This window comes from Triturus cristatus, chromosome 3_2, assembly GCF_964204655.1.
Source record: "Triturus cristatus chromosome 3_2, aTriCri1.1, whole genome shotgun sequence".
Taxonomy (NCBI): Eukaryota; Metazoa; Chordata; class Amphibia; order Caudata; family Salamandridae; genus Triturus; species Triturus cristatus.
The window spans coordinates 1,193,444,393-1,193,466,218 of NC_140584.1; the positions used below are offsets into that span (position 1 = coordinate 1,193,444,393).

The following is a 21,826-nucleotide window of genomic DNA, read 5'->3' on the forward strand; positions in this document are numbered from 1 at the left end:
TACACAGTGAGTTTGCTGAGATGTTTTCTGTAGCCATGCCCCTTTTCTCCATCACTCTGCAAACGTGACTCCTGACGCACTACTAGTTGGGGGATGAAGTCCCCCTTGGTTCTTCAGGGTCCTTGGGGGCCAACAACCCATCCTGTTACCTCCAGTAAGACCCTCACAGCTGGTTTGCTGAAAGGTGGTCATAGGCCACGCCCCCTTTCTCCACCACTCTGCAAATGTAACTCCTGGAGCACTACTGCTTAGAGGAAGAAGTCCACTTTAGTCCTACGGCCCCTAAGAGTAAAGTGGAATTCATTCCCCACCCAGGAGGAATGTTTGCAGAGTGGTGGAGAAAGGGAGTGTGGCCTCCAAGACCTCTCAGCAATTTCGTTGTCTGGGAAGGGATCTGCCACTGACCCAATCACGATTCGTGATCCACCACTGCAATTGTTGTGCAGTGCCCTGGTTGTCCTGATGCTGCGCCCACTGGAACTTCAGGCCCCACTGCAGAGCCCGCATATGCCATCTGGCATGTTGCACTAGCAGGATGCCAAGGCCATCAGCCCCAGGAGCCGGATGGTCATCCTGACTGAAACCCGGGAGAGAGGCTGAAAGATCGGAATCATAGCCTGAATATCCCAGACTCACTGCTCGGGAGGATAAACCCGAAATAGCGTCGAATCCAGAACCGCTCCGATGAAGGGGAGCTTCTTAGAGGGACTCAGGTGCAACTTCGGCACGTTGATGGAGAACCCCAGCAAATGCAGGAGGTCGGCCGTAGTCTGAAGGTGGGTGACGACTGTCTGGGGCTAGCCCGCCTTCAACAACCAGTCGTCGAGGTAGAGGAAGACTGACACCCCTGACCTGCGCAGGTGAGCTGCGACCACCGCCATCACTTTCGTGAACACCCGAGGGGCGCTGTTAAGGCCGAAGCGGAGCACGGAAAATTGAAAATGCTCGCAGCCTACCGTGAACCGCAGGTAATGTCGGTGGGCCGGCCGGACTGGGTTGTGAAAATATGAAAGAAAACAAAGAAACATAGACAACTATATATATATATATATATATATATATATATATATATATATATATATATCTCACACTTGTAATCTCCAAAGAATCCGTAGTAACGAAGAATGGAAACCACGCAAATCCAGGTAAGGCACAATTGTTCTTAATTTATTATCAGCCGAGTTTCATCAATCTGACGCGTTTCGGGCATCCGCCCTTGCTCACAGATAGTCAGTTGGATAAAATGTGCCCCTTAAATACTACAAGGTATACCATTGGTTAAATTTTTTTCACCATTTTTTTTTACACCATGTGACTTTTAAAAAGTGAAGACACACTATTCAGAATTACATTAGTCTGTTTTCCAAACATATACATTTAGAACTTAAATGTATTAAATAACGGGTTTAAATCCAAAAACCACAAAACATTTATCAAGTGCTCAATTGGTGTAAAACATAATTATTTTGCATATAATGCAATTAATCCAAAAATCTATAACATGATGGTATCAATGTTCAATTGACTGTGCAAATAACGCAATAAAGTGCAAATATGTCAGATTAAAATTCATCATATCAAAATGTGCAAGTTACGCAAATATGTAAACACAGGAAGAAACTTGTGCAAATTATGCTAATTTTATGTCGAACCATAAATGTTATAATTAAATTTTGTCTAATGTGAACACAAATATTAATATATGTAGCACTTAAATTGTTTGAACTTTAAAATCTTATAAACACAAACACTGTAATTGAATTTAATGTTGGTATCGAAAAATTGGACAGACACATTACTGAATCTATGTCAAATAAGTAAAGTGAAAAAATGTTTGTGTATCCCTAATTTGTGCAATTAAGCACACATAGGGAAAAATAAAATATAAAATAAAAGAAAAAGAGGAACAAATGGAAATTCATAATATGATTTTTTCATAATATATTGATTTTTACGCGAAAGCAGTCATGGCAATACACTCTAAAAAGATCTGACCCAAAATTTACATATCTTAAAGGAACACATGCAGATCCTCCGTTGCGTTTAGCCCATTGGGACATCTGCTGTCTAATTTTAAAATGAATTCAGACTCTAATCTTCTTAGCATTTTTGGTTTTTGGAACCGAGGCGATAACAAAATAACTGAGGCATTGCAAATTATTGTTATGGCAGACTTTAAAATGCCTCGCCACCGGATAAGACGCATCATTGTTAACAATGGCACGTAAGTGCTGAAGAATTCTAACATGTACTGGTTGCCGGGTACTCCCTACATATCTGAGTTCACAAGTACACGTTAATATATAGACAGCAAATTCAGTTTTACAATTAAAAGATCCATGTATGTTAAGCGGATCAGGGCTAAATGGTGTGCAATATTGGGTGGTGTTTTTTCCAAATTTGCACGCTCTGCATGTGGTACAGCACTTGAATCCCGGCCGGGATTTCAACCACTCCTCTTGTTTTTGAAGCTCAGGAAAATCATGACAGACATGTGTTCTTAAAGAGGGCCCCTTCCGGTAAGTTATCGTTGGCCCATCCGGTAATCTGGGTTTTAAGACTAAATCAGTTTTCAAGATTGGCCAACGTTCTTGAATAATGGATCTGATTTGTCTTGCCTGTTTACTGTAGGTTGTAATGAGCCTGGGGGATTGGCTAGTGTTAGCGGACTCACTATCTAAAGATATATTAGATGTAGGTGAAAATAGTGATTCACGAGTTCTAGCATTTGTTTTAAGAACTGCTTCCCTCAAGACTGATTCCCTATACCCCCTCTGTCGGAACCTTTCCAATGCCTCCTTTGTACAAATTTCGAAATCACTCGCTTCACTACAAATCCGTTTGAGTCTCAATAATTCCCCAAATGGAATATTGTCAATGATGTGTCTAGGATGCGCACTGCTGGCATGAAGAATATTATTTCCAGCAGTGCTTTTCCGAAAGAGTTTAGTGGCCAAGTGATTGTGGTGTATAAACACTTTTACATCTAAAAATTCAGCTTCACACTCACTAATAGATGAAGTGAACTTGAGATTCTCCTGATTGATATTGATGGAAGTAACAAATTCAGTTGCACTGGCAAGATCTCCACGCCATAAAATAAAAACATCATCTATAAAACGCAACCAAAATACCACATATTTGTTGTAAATATCATAGTGTGTTTGCCTGAGGACATGCTCCTCCCACCAGCCTACATGTAAACATGCATAGCTAGGAGAGAAGCATGCCCCCATCGCAACACCACGTTGTTGGATATAGATGTCATTACCAAACAAAAAATAGTTGTTGTTGAGACACCAACTGGTAAGTTCAATCAGTAATTTGTTATGATTATAACAATTAATGGGCCTTTTTCCCAGGAAAAAATTCAAAGCTCTGAGCCCAGATGCATGGTCAATACTTGTATAAAGCGACTCGATATCTAAGGTGATAAATAGCATATCGTCACTCCATCCAGCATTTTTGATCTTACCAATAAAATCCCCAGTGTCTCTAATGTAAGTGGGAAGATCTTTCACCAAATCCTGCAGGAAGTAGTCAATATATTCAGTCACATGCTCCGCTACTCCTGCAATGGCGGAAATAATTGGTCTCCCAGGCACTGGAACAACTTACTTGTTTGTGGACCTTGGGTAAAAGATACAATTTGGGTAATAGGGGATGTTCAACATGCAAAAAATCAAATTCCTGTTTAGAGATCATGCCTTCTCTCTTCCATTTCCACAGTAGCTTTTTTAGTGTGAGCACGGAAAATTAAAAATGCTCGCAGCCTACCGTGAACCGCAGGTAACGTCGGTGGGCCGGCAGGATGGGGTTGTGAAAATATGAAAGAAAACAAAGAAACATAGACAACTATATATATATATATATATATATATATATATATATATATATATATATATATATATATTAGTTGTCTATGTTTCTTTGTTTTAATATCTGCAAAGACACGTTGGTGATAGATTGGAGCCTGGGAGTCCTGCGGCCTACCCGCCTTACCCGGGTCCGTCGGCTATCAGTTTCTTTTCTATATATTGGATCAAGAAAAGCTTGTATTACATCTATGTGTCATTCGTTGTACTATATTGTATATATATCTTAGGGTTGACAGTACCAACAACTCTATTACTGAATTCCAGGAAACCATGTTGTTTTTCCAGACTTGGATGGATCTCAATCATCTTAAACTGAATCCTGGAAAAACAGAAATAGTCCTTACTGGTGATAGCCTTAAGCATTGGGTCCCTCACTATTGGCCCCCTGAACTGGGTCCGCCTCCTACCCCTTCTAGTTCAGCTAAAACGTTAGGAGTACTCCTGGATAGTGATCTGTCATTGAAAACCCAGGTCGGAGCGGTGGTGTCCAAGTGTTTTTTTCAACTCCGTAAAATTAGGAAGATCCACCGCTTCCTAAACCACGATGCCTTGGTCCAAGCCATGATTTTTACTGTCATATCTCATCTAGACTACTCCAACTCGGTCTACTTGGGAATGCCTCATTATCTGTTCAGGCGACTTCAGCTGGTCCAGAACCAGGCAGCACGTTTGATTTACCATCAACCTAAATGGCAGTCTGCTTCCACTCTGCTAAGGAGACTACATTGGCTTCCTATATCACAGCGATGTGTGTTTAAGACTGGTTGCCTTATCTTTAAATCTCTGCATGGCACCAGCCCGGAGTTTATTAATAATCTTATAATCAGGTATTCTCCTACACGCAATCTAAGGTCCGCCTATCTGTTCCTTCTCGCCATTCCGGACTTTAAAAGGGTTCGTCTAGGAGGTCGCAGATTTGCCACTCTTGCTCCGAAACTGTGGAACTCCTTCTCGCTTGAAATTCGCTCCTGCACCGATCTCTTCCTATTTAGGAAACTCCTGAAAACCTGGTTGTTCACACAGGACTAGCTTTCGCCTTCCCGTCTATCTAGAGTTTTAGCGCCATGAAGCCAATTGGCGTACGTCCGCTGTATAAATTCCAATTAACATAACATTAACATATATATATATATATATATATATATATATATATATATATTCATCTCAGAAACTCCATTTCTCCGCACAAATGAAGGGACCGCACTCAATCAGTGTTCTCGGTTAAGTTTAATCACCGAGAATGTTTACCATTATATATATATATATATATATATATATATATATATATATATATATATATATATATATATATTCACTGAATTTATATAGACACTGAACATAAAAGGCATAAGTGACATTATAGTTAGAAGGCAATAATATATTACTTTACCTTTAAAAAACTAGAGAAACACTGAAACAGCCGAAGGTTCTAGGGATGTTATATCCCAACCCCTGTGCTCAATGGCGTGCTCCCAGCAGCCACCACAACATAAAAAAATTGCTTGGTAGTGCCACTCATTACTGTGCTTCTGCCAGTTTCCCCCTAGCAACCATCTTAGGTACTGGCGGGAGCAGGCCATCTTATTTACTCTGGGTGCCATCCAGGGCATTCATAACATGCACATCGTTGGGGGGTGCAGTGGGAGGCCTATGTTCCCAGCGGCAAAGCAATCCTATCAGGAGCAATTCTGGACAAAAATGCTTTAGGTCAGCAAGCAACAAAATTCAAACAGTTTTGGGTACTCATTATTCTCCTAACAAATGGGATGAATAGGCACTTCAATTCAGAAATAACGGCACACACGTGGAGAGTCCACATAGAGGCCACATTCAACACTCAGACCCTCTAAGGGGCCTCCGTCAAAAACAAAATATCAAAGGAGACAAGGATCAATAAGACCACTCTAAACAAACGGACCTGGGCTAACATCACTCCGGTACTGAACTTCCAGGCGCTTACATCAAGAAGTAATCAAAGACTAGAGCCTATGATCTATACACCAAAACTGATAACTCACCCCACCTTCAATTCAACCAGCCAGAAGGTAATTCTCATCTATGCTCACTTGAAATATCAAGGCCCGACCCTCAAGACTACCGTCTATAGATCACACAAAAACAGGTTTTGTATGCAATAAAAACAGAAAGATCTGATGGGGCCCGGGACCAAATGGTCTGCCCAACGCTTTATTTAAAAAAGACCCAGCATTCTGGTCTGTAGGCTTAACCTCGCTGTTTGCATATACACTAGAGACCGGCACCATTCCAGATCCATGGCGAGGAAGCATCTGCAACCAATACATTAATCAGGGGCTCGTTCTGATCCTTTCAACTACAGATTAATCACCCTTATTGAAGTTGAGGCTAAAATCTATGCAATAAATCTGCTGAAAGATCTAGAGGACTGGGTCAATCACAACAAACTGATCCCTAACATGCAAACAGGCTTTCGAGCAGGGATGGGCACCCTAACACATTTATCAGCTGTGACGCTCTTGGCCAATCAAGCAATAGTTAATTCAAATGTTTTGTACACCTGTTTTGTAGATCTCAAAGCAGCTTTTGATAAGGTCCCTAGATCCATGCTGTGGGTTAAAATGAAGTCTTGGGGAATCTATACAACTTGGATCCAAATAAAAATGGGGGATGGTCAAAGTTCAACAAACAAAATCACAACCGTAAATGACTTAAAACAAGGGTGCGTTTTGGCCCCCTGTTTATTCAACATCTAAACAGCTGACCTAAACAATAACCTTCAACTAGCACAAGGGGACACCCCAAAACTGGGCAACTTTCAAACAACAAGCCTGCAATATGCTGCTCTCCCAAACGCCCAGAGGACTACAGCGGTTGATAAATCAATTAGCACTATATAAGCTGCAGTCCAACTAATCATACATTTTCGGAAAACAAAGATTATGTGCTTTTCAAACTCTCATAAAAAACAATCAAAATTTACCTGGACGATAAACAGCAACCCCCTTGACCAGGTGGGAACATACAAATTTCTGGAGGTACTATTAGACCAATGCCTTAGTTTCAAGCAACATCTAGAACTAGGGAAAGTCAAAGCAAAACAGCTATTATTCGCTTTTAAAATTTAGCAAAAAAAACTGAGCGGCATTTCAACAACACGTTTATTAACAGTCATGGCAGCAACATTTTTGCCATTAATCACGTATGGTTCTGAACTTCTAAACACAAATGATGCAACAACTTTAAATACTGCTCAAACCAGCCTCTTTAAGAATCAATTTCTAATTCCACGCCATATTCTACAAGCCTTGAGGAAACTGGAATTCGGGTTAAAAAATCTGATTCCAACAAGACAAGGGGCACTTGCCAAATATTAATGAGAATGAGGGCAGGCAGAGAAAGATTCTTTAGCACACAGTAGCTGGCTGCAGGTTGAAAAGCAATCCAGATCGACCAACGAAGTTTGCTTTTCCGTATAACAATCCATTGCAGCTCTAAAACTAAAGGCCGCTTGGAATACAATATCGTCTTACCCTGAATTTAAACAAGTAGTAAACAAAACCATCAAGCTACAATCTCAGGTAATAGACAAAGTCTCCTTGACTTCAAAAACCAACGCCTGGATGGTAATGCCTACATATAAAAAGCTAAAACCCCAAACATACTTGACAGAACATTTCGCAAATCAAAAAAAGCGGAAACTGATTTTACTGAGACTGGGTGTGTATTCATCAAAAGATCTTACTCCAAAATGGAGACGGGCTTGGCCCACAATGGATTGCCGCTTGTATGGCCAAGGAGAAGTGTCAGTACTCCACCTACTATGTATTTGTCCGGCATTACTACACATATGGAAAGCCCTTCTGCGGCCAATTATTGAAAAAAGAACAAATTAGAACTTGCAAAACCACTGTAATTAAATGCCTAAGAGGCTCGACAGTACAACTGGCTTGTAAGGCAATAACGTTTCTGAGTATAGCAGCAAAGGAACTAGAAATGAGCAACACCCAGTTAGAACCAGCTGGAGACACAAGGTGATAAATCGCTATTAAGATTTAGAAGTCCATTTAGTTACAGCCCCACACACTTCACCTTGGCGAAACAACAGGAAATGACCATCGGTACTAGTCTCCATCTTCGATAAAGTGCAAATGATTTTTTTTCTCTTTTCTCTCGTAGTCTATTAGTTTACAGCACCAAGCACTTTATCCTGGAAAATTGTTGGATTCGATCAACGGTACTAGTCTTCATTTAGATCACCAATCCATTTCTATCCTTTTTAACTTGTTTTAATGTAAATTTTAATGACATTCATGTTAATTAATGCATTGATATATTCGCTCTTGTACTTTGTGCATATTGGTGGATGTGCCACTGTTTATGATTTAAACCAAATCAAATAAAAGTAATTTTATTCATTCCTGTGTCCCCTCTAGCTTCCCAGCTAGCATCCAACTTGTGTGCTAGTGGGAACCGGCCTTGTTGCTTTGCTCCTGCTCGTGTGGTACCAGGTTTTTTTCTCTGCTCCTGCGGGCGGGAGCAGAGCTGGGTTCCATGCCTGGGAGAGTGCAGGCCGGGAATTAGATTTATATTCCCTGCCTGCACTCTCCTGGGTAGAGAACAAGATGGTGTCCTGGGGGATGAGGTCCTCGGGACATTGTCTCTTTTAAGACCCCGGGGGATGGGGTCCCCAGAGCCAATGGATGGCTCAACCAAGAGGGCCCTGCCCCCACCCCCACCATAAAATACAGATCGGCCCCAGGGGAAAGGGTCCCTGTGGCCTCCCAGAGGCTGAGAGAGGGGTGTCTCGCTCCATAAATGTTACTTCAGCCCCAAGAGATAGCGTCCCCAGGGCTCTACCTCCTCATGGCACAGACATAGCCCTCTTAGCCGCCACTGGCAATTTCTAAATTATCTTGGCTCTGCTGCATTAATCCTACTTGATTTGAAAGCAGCATTCCACATCTCCTCCTAGCACAGAGACAGCTCTCTTAGCCGCCACTGGCAATTTCTGAATTATCTTCGATCTGCTGCCTTAATCCTACTTGATTTGAAAGCAGCATTCCACACTGTGTCACCCTCCATTTTTCTGCAGGCATCTACAAACAAGTCATCAAGTGGTTCTGCTCCTCTCTCTCAGATAGTCCTCTGACTGTAACTCTTCCATCTTTCCAATCCCTGTTTTCTGAATCAAGTGTAGTGTACCTCAAGGATTCTCCCTCTTTAATGTTTCCATTAACCAAACTAGTTAGGTCCTTTGATTCTGACATATTATCCTATGCAGATTATCATCCTGTCCATCTCTGACAATCTTGCTGAAACCCAATATAAATGCTATACATGCATGCTGTGTGGATACCGACTGGATGCAAGACAACTGTTTAAAAGGAAGAGTGATAAAACGAAAACGCTGATGTTCAATATACTATCTTCTTCTGTCCCTATGGTGGTCACATCACTTGCAACCCATTCTGGATCAAGTCCATGCAGCTATGAATCTGGCCTGCATTCTGGATTGTAATCTTATGATGGAAAACCAAATCAATCAAGTAACGACTACCTGCTTTTCCTTTCAAAGATCTTTGTATTCCTTCCTCTTAACACTCGCAAAACCATCACGCAAGCTCTTATATCATCCCGCCTAGATTACGGCAACTCTGTCTATCTTGGAAGATCATCCTATTTGACTCACTGCCTGCAGGTTACTCATAACACAGCCACACATCTTATTCTAAAACTCCCAGCCCAATCTCACTAAATCACCATTTCAGAAAATGATCGTTACTGCGATTCAGAAACCTAATGCTTTGTCAGTGATGCACTTAATCAAACTGGCCTCAATTGCTTAAATAACAAATTGGGGCCACATCTCATATCTCCTGCCATGGGACTGGCAGCTGCCCTTTTTAGGTCGAGCCTAGGCAGCGGGCATGCGCTGTCTGCAAGACTTGGTGTAATGGGTATACTGACTATAATCCCGCCTATTGCTTCCAGCTGTTTGCCATGGGGTCATTGCCCTGTGGCTCTGCATTCCCAGCTCCCTATAGGCTGGGGCTTCCGAGACGTCCAGGATTGGAACACCCTACCTCAATAGCTTATGGCCACTGTGGATATTCAGACCTTCAAGCACCATCTAAAAACCTGTCTCTTTGAATTGGCATTCTGATCCCAGACCAGCTACAATCCATCCTGCTTATTGGCACTGGGACATTTATTGAGTAACTGTTGCGCATTACAAATCCAATTGATAGATAAATAGAGAGCAGAAAAACACATGCCATGGAGTGCTTACAGAAAAGGAAAAATGGTAGTTCCTAAAGGCAAGCAGTGGAAGGACAATGAAGAAGAAAAGGGTCCAGAGGAGGGACAACTAAACATAGGGACTGGGAGGGCAGCCAATGAATAGAAAGTAGAGAAATAAGATAGAAAAAAAATCCATCCAATCAAGATATATATTTGAATATATTAGAGACAATAGGGTCTTTGGTAACAAACAGCTAAAGCGGTCTGCAGGAGATGCCTAAAAAACATCTGTCTGCAGGAGATGCCTAAAAAACAGTGGCCATAAACACAGGGTATTGTGGAGCAGGTGCAGGTCAGCTGATGAAGGAAGGTAACCCAGCCTTCAGCAGCGCTGCTGCTGCCCAGGCTGGCTCGAGCACTTAGCCTCACCACTAGAGTATCTGTTCAAAGGAGAATTTGATTTCTCTTTTGCAGTTACTTTCAGAGGATGGCCACCATGTGCTGACATGCTCCATGGCAAAATTTCTCCTGCTCCTCCTGGTCTGTGTATTGCAGGACTCGTTCTGTACTTGGTCTTCCTCAAGTACGGTCTCTTACATCCAAAATAGTATTCTCCTTTTGGTTGTTAGGCACATGGCGCCTGTTTTAAATGTTATATTAAAGTAGAAGTGTCTGTGTCCTGCCCACGCACAGCGCCTTGAGACCCTCACGGGTGAGTAGCCATGCTTTACAAGCCCCTGATTGATTGATTGAATGCGTGAGTACAGGGTGAGGCGACTAAGAGTACAGAGTGAGGGGAGTGTATGAGTGTATAGTGGCGGTAATGTTTGAGTGCAGTGTTTGTATGAGTGAAAGGTCTCCATGAGTACAGGGTGAGGAGACTGTGTGAGTAAAGGGTGAGGGGAGAATATAGATGCAGGATGAGGGGAGTGTCTATGTGAGAGTCGGTGAGAGGAGTGTATGAGTGCTTGCTGGGGCTAATGTTTAAGTGCAGGGGAGTGCTGGATGAATAAATTAGCTGCATGAGTTCAAGCTGAGGGTAGTGTCTATGTGAGTGCAGGATGAGAGTGTCTGTGTGGGTGCAGGTTGCAGGGTGAGGCAAATGTCTATATGAGTAGATGGTGAGGAGACTAAAAGTACAGGGTGAGGGGAGTGTCTGAGTGCAGGATGAGTTGAATGTCTGTGCGAGTGCAGGTTGAGGAAAATGTCTACATGAGTACAGGGTGAGGAGACTGTAAGAGTACAGGTTTAGGGCAGTGTATGAATGCAGGATGAAGGCTGTGGTTGAGTGCGAGGTGAGTTTCTGCATGAGTGCAGGGAGATTGGAGTGTCTTCAAGAGTACACAGTGAGAAAGGGGAGACAAAGGTAGCTTTAACTAGTCAAAATCAGACATTTAGAGACAGTGTTCTCTGTGAAGCAATCCATATTGTCTTGCACAACATGAAGAGAGAAGGAGTTTGACATTGAATTAACTCAAAAAGATAGCTGTTAAATAGATGAACTGCTAGTATTACTTTGTTCGGGGGCCATCATGGACTAGTTTGCAGTGCACTGCTGGCATCTGCTGCCTGCCCACACAGTGAGGGGTGATTTTAATTATGAGTTGGTGTACAGCATTAGCAAAAGGACTGTATGTTTCTCATGCATCTGCAAATATTCCTTGTACTCATCAGTATGTACATGACCACCAATGCAAAACCCAATTGGAAAGATGGGCTTGATGAAGCATCATTCTTGTGGATGGGGCAATGCAGATGTAATCGATATCGAAAGAATCCAAAGGTATCTCTATTCAGAATCAAATAATGTTTGTACAAGGTCTTAGAGTTCCCTGATGTCAAGGAGGCTCCGAAGATAGAGATTCAGATCGATTTAAACACCACCTGTCAGGTGAAATAGATATGCCTTTATTTGCTGCTGGAGTTCAGAAATGAGACAGTTGCATATTGCATACATGCTAAAAAGATATTTCTACTCCCTTGAAAAGAAAATTGGGCACAAGGCTAATTCCAGCATGTGTATACAACTCCTCACAAGAGGATGTTCCATAGTCTTGAGATAGCCACAGTGCCAGATTAAATTTGTAGGGAAAGTGGAAGGGTGCGGAGTATCCAGAACCGAGGCATCAAGGTCATGGACTCTACATCCTTACCAACAATGTCATAGCAATGCTCATCTATTGTCTCCCCTGGGAGGCTCACCTTGTACCACATGATGTCAGGAAGGGGCTTCCCCTCCACAACCACCACGAAGCGTGCTGTCTCACTGGTCCCAATTTCAATATCTTCCATGATGGATTCAAAGTGAGGAGGCTCTACAGACAAAGAAAAATTAAGTCACCATCACCTGTAGTGAACATTCACTTATACAAAGAGAGACACATAGGTAAAATCCAGAAATAACCAGAGACGGACGCACAGTCATGCAAACAGGTGAAATAAATGGAGAAAGGCAGTGCTGCAGAGGGAGATATTCAAGCAGCCTCATCCTGGTTTTCATCATCCACAAGTTTAAAAGCGTAAATCCTAACCCCAGCATGGCCTGGACACGCATGGACCCTGCACAAGATCAACAATTGTGCTAACAGATCAGCACCTGCAACTACATTCCTTTCTCCTAAACACCGTACAGTATTAAAAAGAGATATGTGATCACTAGGAAAGCTTCCTGGCACTAATGTAATGTAACAGCCACAGTAAAAAGCAATACAACCCCACTAGCACAACATCTTAAATAGAAAATATACATGCAAATCATCTTTTCAAAGGCCATGTAATTAGGATTTGCTTGAGCTGTAGCAGCAGAAAATTCCACATCTTGGGCACTAAACAACAAAGCTCATTCTCTTTGAACCCAACCCCCGGAACATGAAATTAGAGGGAAGTAGCTACGGTCACATTGCATCCGACAGTGTCTTGTTGAATGAGGACAGACAACTCAGAATTGCCTTGACCAACGTGGATTTTGTTAGCCAAGGAGGGACATTTGAATTTCATTTTGGCTTGATGGCCAATCACTGAAGGTCTCTGAGAATAACAGGCAAGGTTGAACTTTCTAAAGCTACCTTGACAGCATGGTATTGAACATGTAGTGTTGAGGAGTGATCAATAAGTAAGCTAGCACTTCCAAGCAGAGACTACAGAGGCAATTACAGAAGTAAAACCTTGAGGATGCATAAAGTGACACGAAAAGAAGGTAGTTCTAGAATAAAAATAAGAACTGCCCTTAACACACACAATAGAAGAGATCATGCATTCACTAAGACATTCACCGGCTTTTTTAGTGGAAGCTCCTGGTAGATAACTACCCCTTAAGGCTGGATTAGGGCATGGTCCCTTGAAAACTGGCCAGAGGGTACTATCCCAATGCTCAATGTTACTGCCACTGATAAGCAGCTCAGTCTTACTTGTGTTTAGTTTCCGTAACCTATGGGCCATTCATTGCTGGTTGGCTAACAAGCAACTCCTTGTCTTCAGTGTGGAGACCACAGCCTGCCTCTCGAGCATAACAATACGCTGTGTACAATCCACACAGGACAATGCATTGCAGCCAAACAATTTAATCAGTTCAAATTGGGAAGATGAATGAGCAAGAGGGAACGCCACAAAGAGCCTATGATTTTCATGATCTAATTTTGACAGTGGGTTGTGAAAGGAACCAGACAGTAGCAGGTGATAGTAAGTAAGAGAAGTGAAGAAAGGTAGGGGGCATATTGCAATGGTTCATGGGGCAAAGCCATTCTGATCCAAACCAGAAACAGTTAAGCCAAAAAGAGTTAAAGGAAAGTATTGCTAGAGTCCATTAAACCGATTTACAATTCAAATGGGAACGTTCAGCCATACTTAATGTATTGCAGGAAGGTAGACATAATCTATGAAAATTATTAATGATTGAAGTCATATTCCTATTGCTCTTGTAAGCATTGCAACACCTTACAAGTATACACAATAAAAATAATTAAAAAACGTAGTATGAAATATGAAAGAATTAAACTCCATGTAGAATTGATAATGGAGAGACTGTTTTTTGTAAGATAAAAAAGGAGGAGGGCTGATTTCAATACTTGTCACAATCCTGGTCAATATAAAACACACTCAATGTCAACATTTCTGAGGCTTTCTGAGTACCTGTTATCAAATTAATAGTTGACTAAAAGGTCATGAATGTGGAAGAGGAGATTATGGTGTTGTTGTCAGTGTTAATGTTGAGATCCATAACAATGAGGGATACACCAGAGAGGCAAACAACAGTGAGGTCTTCAGTGTTGACAGACATGCTGAAAAGTAATTGCAGTTGAGCTGGAATCACAATTCACCAATATTTTATGTGGGGCTGACACATTTTGCACACTTTGTGTCATGGCCACAGCATCTTGTCCTTTTCACCTGAACTCTTGCTTTGTCATGTCCATATTCCATGCACCACACCCGACAATTGGGCTCCCTCATCGCTGTTCTGTCATCTTCCCTCTGCACACCTATCCGCAGGCAATGGAGGACCTGGCAAACAGCAGTGGAGTAATGAGGGAGAAGTGTGAGGTGCTCCCAATGTATGGCTCAAACATCTGGGGTGTACTCAAGTGTTCTTACAATCTACCACAAGAACAACAAAGTCTCAGCGAACATCCTATGGCTGCATCTGTTGTTTTAGCACCTGCACAAGGTCTTGCAGGAGCAACTTAATTTCACAGCCATCTTGCAGCACTAGCCTACAATCCCACCCGATCCCTAATTGTCTTGCGAGACAATAAAGATGTGACAATGGTAGCAGATTCTAGAAGTCTCTGATTTCCTGATATCAACATTCAGTGGATGGTGATGCCTCCTGACCAGGATCTCCTGGGCTTTCCGTGCATGGAGAGGGGAAGTGGTGACTGTTGGTTAATGACTTTAGGTTGTGATACATTTCCTGAGAACAATCTAAGATGCTGCTTCACACACTTTAGAAGAAGGATTTAGGACTTTTAGGAATATTTGAAAAGGCAGAATTGGTACTGCTTTACATCCTGCACTGTAACAGACTGAACCTGCATGTCTTTGTGTTTGTGTACTTGACGCACTGATTCAAACTGAAGTTGCGCTGTTGATCCTGTACTTCGAACTGGATGCAGTGAGTAATGTGCTCCAGCTAATGTGCTATCAACATTATTGGGGTCCATATGAAATTTCAGAAAGACAAGAAGACACCATCATGAGGTATACGTTTACAATCTGGCTCTAATTTGACAACAGACAAAGAGATAAGGATCACAGATTCCCTATATGCAGTTGTTCTGTTTTCCACTGCCTCATACAGGTAGTGCGTTGACAGTGATTGGTGTAATCAGTTCCAGAAAGAACAAAAGAAGGTGGCTGGGGTGAACGGGAAGATATTCCAAAATCTCTATAAAACATGTTTATACTTCAGAGACAGTTAGGTTTAATGGCACTAAACAATATGTTTACATCTGTCAGCTATTACCCGCTATTGACAAGAGATTCTAAAGGGAAACATGCAACAGAAGTAGCTTTGGTGGAAGCTACCCATCTCTCTCATTGTCCTAGCCCAGAGGATACTAATTGTACAGATCAAGAGAAGAGAAGACAGCTCCCTAAAGGAAGACACCTCCTTTTCAAGGGTCAATCAAACATAACGTCTATTTGTAGAGTACATGTTCCCCCATGGGAATCTTGCTGCTGAATAATAGATGATTATTGTTAACCAACAGAATGGTACTCATTTTATCGATCTCAGAAGGACAAAAGACTGAGTGGGCCAGCCGGGATTTGAACTTCCAACCATGAGGTCAAACACAGGCTCCTAAAGTGGATGCATTAGTCCACTAAGCCCACAGACGCAGCGAAAGTAGGTATAGGGTTACACTACCACCACAAAGACTTCTGACAGAAACACTTGTCCATTCTCACTCCTCTTACACCATGCAAAGATTCTACAACACACATTAGGAGACTAAGAATGCTGAGGTTCTGTCCTGTTCTTCAGCTCATCGTGTCTCGGACAATCTCTCCACAGAGAGTATTAACTATAATTAATGATATTTGAGCTTTTAAAGACATTGTGTTGTAAGAGTCAGTACATTAAACATCACCCTTGGAGGTTCTCCAGAGTCTATCCACCATTTAATTTGCGATCCTACAGCACAAAGTAGAGTTTGAAACTCTAGTCACTCTAGTTCTGGAATTCATGGAACCCACCATGGAGATCCTCCTTACCAGTGACCACAAAGTTTGCAAAAGTTAGACATCTGGAAAGGTATAAGGCTCAGGATAAAGTCCTACATTATAGAAGGCTGGCCTTCCTCTTGGCAAGGGTTGTGTGTGTAGTAAAAGAAATAGATCCATCTTCAATTTCATCAGTTGCACAAGAAAAAGAAAGCCTAAATGTGACTCAATTAACCTGAAAGACCTACAACACTTCGGCCCTTACTTGCTAGATAAATTTGCTCATTATGGGAATTAGGAAAAATATTTTCAGATGGCTTGCTGAAGAGAAAAATGCAAGATTTCTGAAGACAATAATTGAGGGAATATTTGCATGACATGAGTTATCAGTGTGGCAGCAGAAGGGCTGCGCTTGTATTCTTATGGAAATTGCAACAGCGTGACCATCAGGGGCTTGTTGTGGTTAGACTAACAGGGGCAATGCTAGCCTCCCATCAGAAAGTCCTAAACCTCATTTCACACAAACAGCAGAAACTAAGCATTAGCATCTCAAACTACTGCATCAGAAAGCATGTCCATACAACACTAAGAAGCTATCGAATGAGCAGCATGCTACAGAAGAATAAATGTTTATTTCTGATCAACATTCTTCACGGCAAGAAACAAAAGAAGAAAAAGGAATCCAAACCCAAGTTTGAACTGTGGATACCAAAAAACAAGGTTAAGAAAGCTAATATCCGAATGCTGGCTCTAAACATTAGAGCAAGTAGAGGACAATATCAGAGCTTTCAGTGTTGTGTTTGTTGTTAAATGTAAAGTTGCAGCTTTAAACTTTATTTTGTGTTTTGGAGTCTGAAGAATGTACAATCTACCGGATAATCCTCCGGTTCGTCAAGTATGCCTCTTTACAACAGGTATAGGAGTTTAGCTGAGGCCTCAACTCTCTGTACATGAACAAATAACACACACTAAACACTACCAATTTGGATAAATTAAAAGAAAATAAAGATGTATGTGCTTTGGAAAGATTATGTAAATAAAATGATCAGACTTTCAAATCAGCAACGGGTCTCTTTACTCCTTCTACCTTGACCATCTAGCAGTCCTTTCAAGCACACTGAGGCCTTTCAGCCCCTGATGTGTCACCTCCGATCTTCTTTGCTTTCCTCCTCTGGTACTGTCATCGCCTCTGGGACTGTCAGCTCCATCTGACCCGCTTACCTCCTTCCCATCCCCTGAGCCCCAGCATCCACTTTGTTCCTCCTGCATTAGTACATCTTTCCTCCCAACAAGACAATCCAGGGTCTTGTTTCTATAGAAGTCCCTGTGATTCTCCAGGTTCCCTACAGCTCCCTCCAATTCACTCCCAGAGTCGCGTTCTGATTCCATTACCCATCTCATGATCCGACCCGTTGTCTGACCCGTAACCCACTCTGAACCAATCACCCTCTGTTTCTGTTCATTTGTCATGTACCTGCTAGCTCCAGACAGATGGTACACCTGTCCACTCCATACCCATTCTTGGCCTCACAGCTGATCTCTCCAATGTCTTCTTTGCCAACCTTGAAGAGTTTCAGGGAGTGTTGGTCATCATCAGGCATGGTCAGCTCACAGACATCTTTCCTGCACCCCAGAATGTCTCTGCCCCTGGAGGAAAAGACACAAATTACAGAGTACAACCTGAGCTATATGTATAAGAATATGTTGATTATTGGTTAGTCGATTACTATTGTGTGTTAAACCGCCAAGGAAACAAATCCTACATCATTACTGGGCTAACTAATCTGTGACAGTTATTACCATATTCTCATTATAGTCACACATTAGTAATGCCAGACTTGAACTCTGTTTACTTCAAGTGGCATCTGGAGTTTTCTATTGAACTAGCACCTGTGATTTCACAAAGCTTCAGGCTTTACTGAATTATTCTCAGTTTGTTGGCCCATGTGATTATATACTGGACATGAACGAAGTTGGATAGCACATTTCCATGTATTGTTTACTTACACTCTAACCCAGAAAAAGTCAGTTCCATTCTGTGTTCCTTCAAGTATGCAGAAAAATTAACAATATGCAAGTTTCTAACATACCATTAGTCCATAGTAATATCTCTGGTTTCTTCATCATCCTCTTTTGTGGGATACAATGGGATTCCTTACACACCAAAGTCTTTATTAAATGCCAATCTAATGACAGTGAGGGATTCTAAAAATGTAAATTTGTACACCAGCCTGATTCTCCAAGATGCTCACAAAAGTGATCTTTAGATTAGTCTGTTAGGGCTCGAGCATCCAGCTCTGAGGGGTACTAAAATGTACAGAATATCAAGATAAATGAGGACCCCATTGCCTCTTTACCTAAGATGTGAAAAAACATTCATGAACACTTTAGAAAAATAGGGAAGCGTGTACATTTAAGAATATAACTTCTAGCGGTGTGAAAGAGATATCATTTAAAAATAAATTGTTTGGCGGTTCAGCCATATGACTCGGTAGTGTGCAGTTTTGAGATATACCAAATATAGTAATTTCAAGAGTAGGGAAAATTGCTTCTACCCTATTGTGAGGTAATCACTCAGTTGTACCAAATAGAAAGTCCAGCAGAGGAACCCCAATAGTTCCTGACTAATCGATCAGAAGATGTGGTAGGTCAGATCATGATGGTAGTCACGTTCTGATATCCCCTGATAAACAGCATCATATTTAAAACAGCGTTTTGTATGACAAAGAAAGTATCTACAAACTGCAGACAAAAGACTAAATTGGCCAAATTCTGTGTAGTTATTTTCTAAAGGAAATCAATGTTCACAGCAGGAAAGTAGTCCATAGAAATAGCATAATGACTAGAAAGCTCTTTCATAAACCTATTTTTAAAGGAAGAGCGACATAAAATAGGGGCAATGTAGCCTAGTACACGGAAGCCTCAAAGGCTGGAAAAACTGCTGCCTGTCCGTAGCATACCATGAGCATCCCACCATGCTCTGGAGGTGGCAGTTGACCAATATGGTAAAACTGAGTATAATTCCATTTGCTCTTTCGCTAGGAAGGAGGGAGGGTTGCTTATGATTATAATAAAGGTTCCCCTAGATAAGAAGCAGGATTACAGGTAAGTATTTCTTCTCTTCTAGAGAATGTTAATTTTTAGTCATAAGCACTGAATAGAATAGCAATCTGATCCCTACCAAAAGCAGAGAAAAAAATGCAAAATGAAAAAAAACAATACCACATTAACTGGAAAAGATTCTGCAGAGAAGATTGGTCCACTTGGGCATCTTCATTGAAATTTGCATCACGACAATAATGTCTTGTGAAAGTATGTGCTGACTGCCAGGTAGCTGCCTTACATAAGCCTGAAATGAAAATGTTTCTCAGTACTGGACTAACGGCTCCACAGCTCTCTAAATGGGCTCAGATCCACCTAGCAAAAGATTTGTTTGCATTATTGTAACATAGTAAAATACAGAAAACAATCCATCTAGAGAGGAACTGGTTTTAAATAGCTAGCCCAGTTCGCAATCAGCCATAGGCAACTAAAAGATGGCCAGTGTCTGGTACAAGCTGGCTTTGGTGGCTCAGTATGCGAATGCATTTATGCCAGAAACCTCTGATTGATTTCATGGACTGGCCACAGGTTCAGATACCAGCTGATCAACTCAGCCTTTCATCCTTTTAAAGTCAATAAAAAGAGTATCATTAAGTTGGGTAACAATAGGCACCTGTTACTCATTGCCACAATACCCCAGGGGTGAATGTGCACCTAACAAACATACATGTTATACTATGTCTAATGTCTTTAGATTTAACAGTGCAGCATTTAAAACCTCTTTTAACATCAAGCAAATGCAAAAACCTGACTTCTGGAGGAAAGAAGGGAGGGAAATCGTCTGGAGGAAATCAGACACTACTTTAGGCTGGAAATTCAGCTAAGTATTCATCACAACTTATAGGTGGACTCTATGGGCTCTGCAAAGGCCTCCTTCTATGACATATGTTGCAAAGTCGCCATATGGAATGGTTCAAAAGGGGAAAACATTAATATGGACAAGAGTACATTTAGCTGCCAAGGAGGCGAACGTCTCCTTAAGGGTCTTTCCCTTTAAAAAGATCTTAACAACTGGGGTTTTGAAAAGGTTTTTTTTCTATACATAGTAAAGGCTGCTAATGTACCTTCTTTGAAGTAAACTACAGTTCGGATTTCACCAATTCAAGAAGGTATGGAAGTCGCACTGATTTTTGACATCTGGTGGGATCAATGCTTTTCTGGAGCAACTAGATGCAGAATCTCTTCCATTTAGGGGAATAAGATGCTCTAGTGGAAGATGTCTCTCTCAAAATGTTCATGAATTCTTATGGAAGATTTAAATTCCCTTATTGCAAGAGTTCAGGAGACAAACTGCAAAGTTCAACAATGGAAGGTTGGGAAGCTGGATCTGGCTTCCCAAGCCTGAATAAGAGATCTAGTCTGCACTGCTTTTTCTTGTGTGGCCATTCTAATAGGTGTAGTAGGTCAATGCACCACCACTACTGAGGCCAGTCTGGAGCTATAGGAATCAACCTTACTTGATCTTGCACTCGTTTGATGACAACAGATAAGGTCAGTGGCATTAGGGACAAAATTCTTCGACCAACTGATCATAACATAACATAACGTGTATTTGTAAAGCGCATGTTCACCCCCAAAGGGGCATCTTGGCGCTAAATAACAGATGTTTATCGTTACCCAACTCGATGGTACTCATTTTATCAACCTCTGAAAAGATGAGAGGCTGAGTAGACCCACCAGGATTTTAACCTGTGACCATGAGGTCGAACACAGGTCCCTGCAGTGGATGCTTTAGTCCCATGAGCCACCACACCCGGATCAAAAGAGCACTCCTCAGCATGACAGGTTGGTAATACATGGATGCGTTAATTTGAGCATTTCTTGCCTGCGTTTGCAACAAGTCTACATGTAGGAAACCCCTTTTGCAAAAGACGTTGTGCAGAACCTCATCTCTTAGCACCCAATCATGAATCTCTTGAATTATTCTGCTAAGAGAATCTGCTTTTTGAATGCCAGGTAGATAGACTGATGCGAAGAGCAGTTCCCTTTCAATAGAACATCTCAAATTGTCTGAGCTTCTAAAGAGAGCTTTATATCTCATACCTCCCTGCTTTTTGAAGTAGTGCATTGTTGCTGTATCGTCTGTTTAAACAAGCAGTGATGTTATTCTGAAGATTGATAGGAGTGATGAAGTGATTTGAGGGCTAAATGAACTGCTCTCAACTCCAGCAGGTTGATTAGGTAAGTGTTTCTTTTAGTGAACACGATCCCTTGAACATATATATGGTCTCCCCACCCTAACAAGGAACCATATTATATTATGTGTGTATTTGTAAAGCGCATTATCACCCATAAGTGCCATCCGTCACGATGGTGTGAGATGGGGGTCCAGATAAAAGAGGACATTTTTCAGAAAACATTTTGGGCAATCCAGCTGGATTAAGATATGTACGGTGTATATAGTTTAGCTGAAGAAGTTTTAAACAGGCTTTTTTGGGTATGTCTTGTGCATTTCAGAGGCTGAG

General features: G+C 41.6%; 1 protein-coding gene across 3 annotated transcripts in view; it reads right to left on the minus strand.

Annotated features, from left to right (window-relative positions):
• The window catches only part of SPEG (striated muscle enriched protein kinase), a 1,671,639-nt gene that overhangs the window by 630,884 nt on the left and 1,018,929 nt on the right, over positions 1–21,826 (minus strand). For all 3 annotated transcript variants that reach the window (XM_085650107.1, XM_085650106.1, XM_085650108.1), the window contains 2 exons: positions 17,734–17,906; positions 12,300–12,412 (listed from right to left, as the gene is read on the minus strand). In XM_085650107.1, the coding sequence (XP_085506233.1) occupies positions 12,300–12,412; positions 17,734–17,906 (286 nt within the window). The remainder of the gene's footprint in view (positions 1–12,299; positions 12,413–17,733; positions 17,907–21,826) is intronic.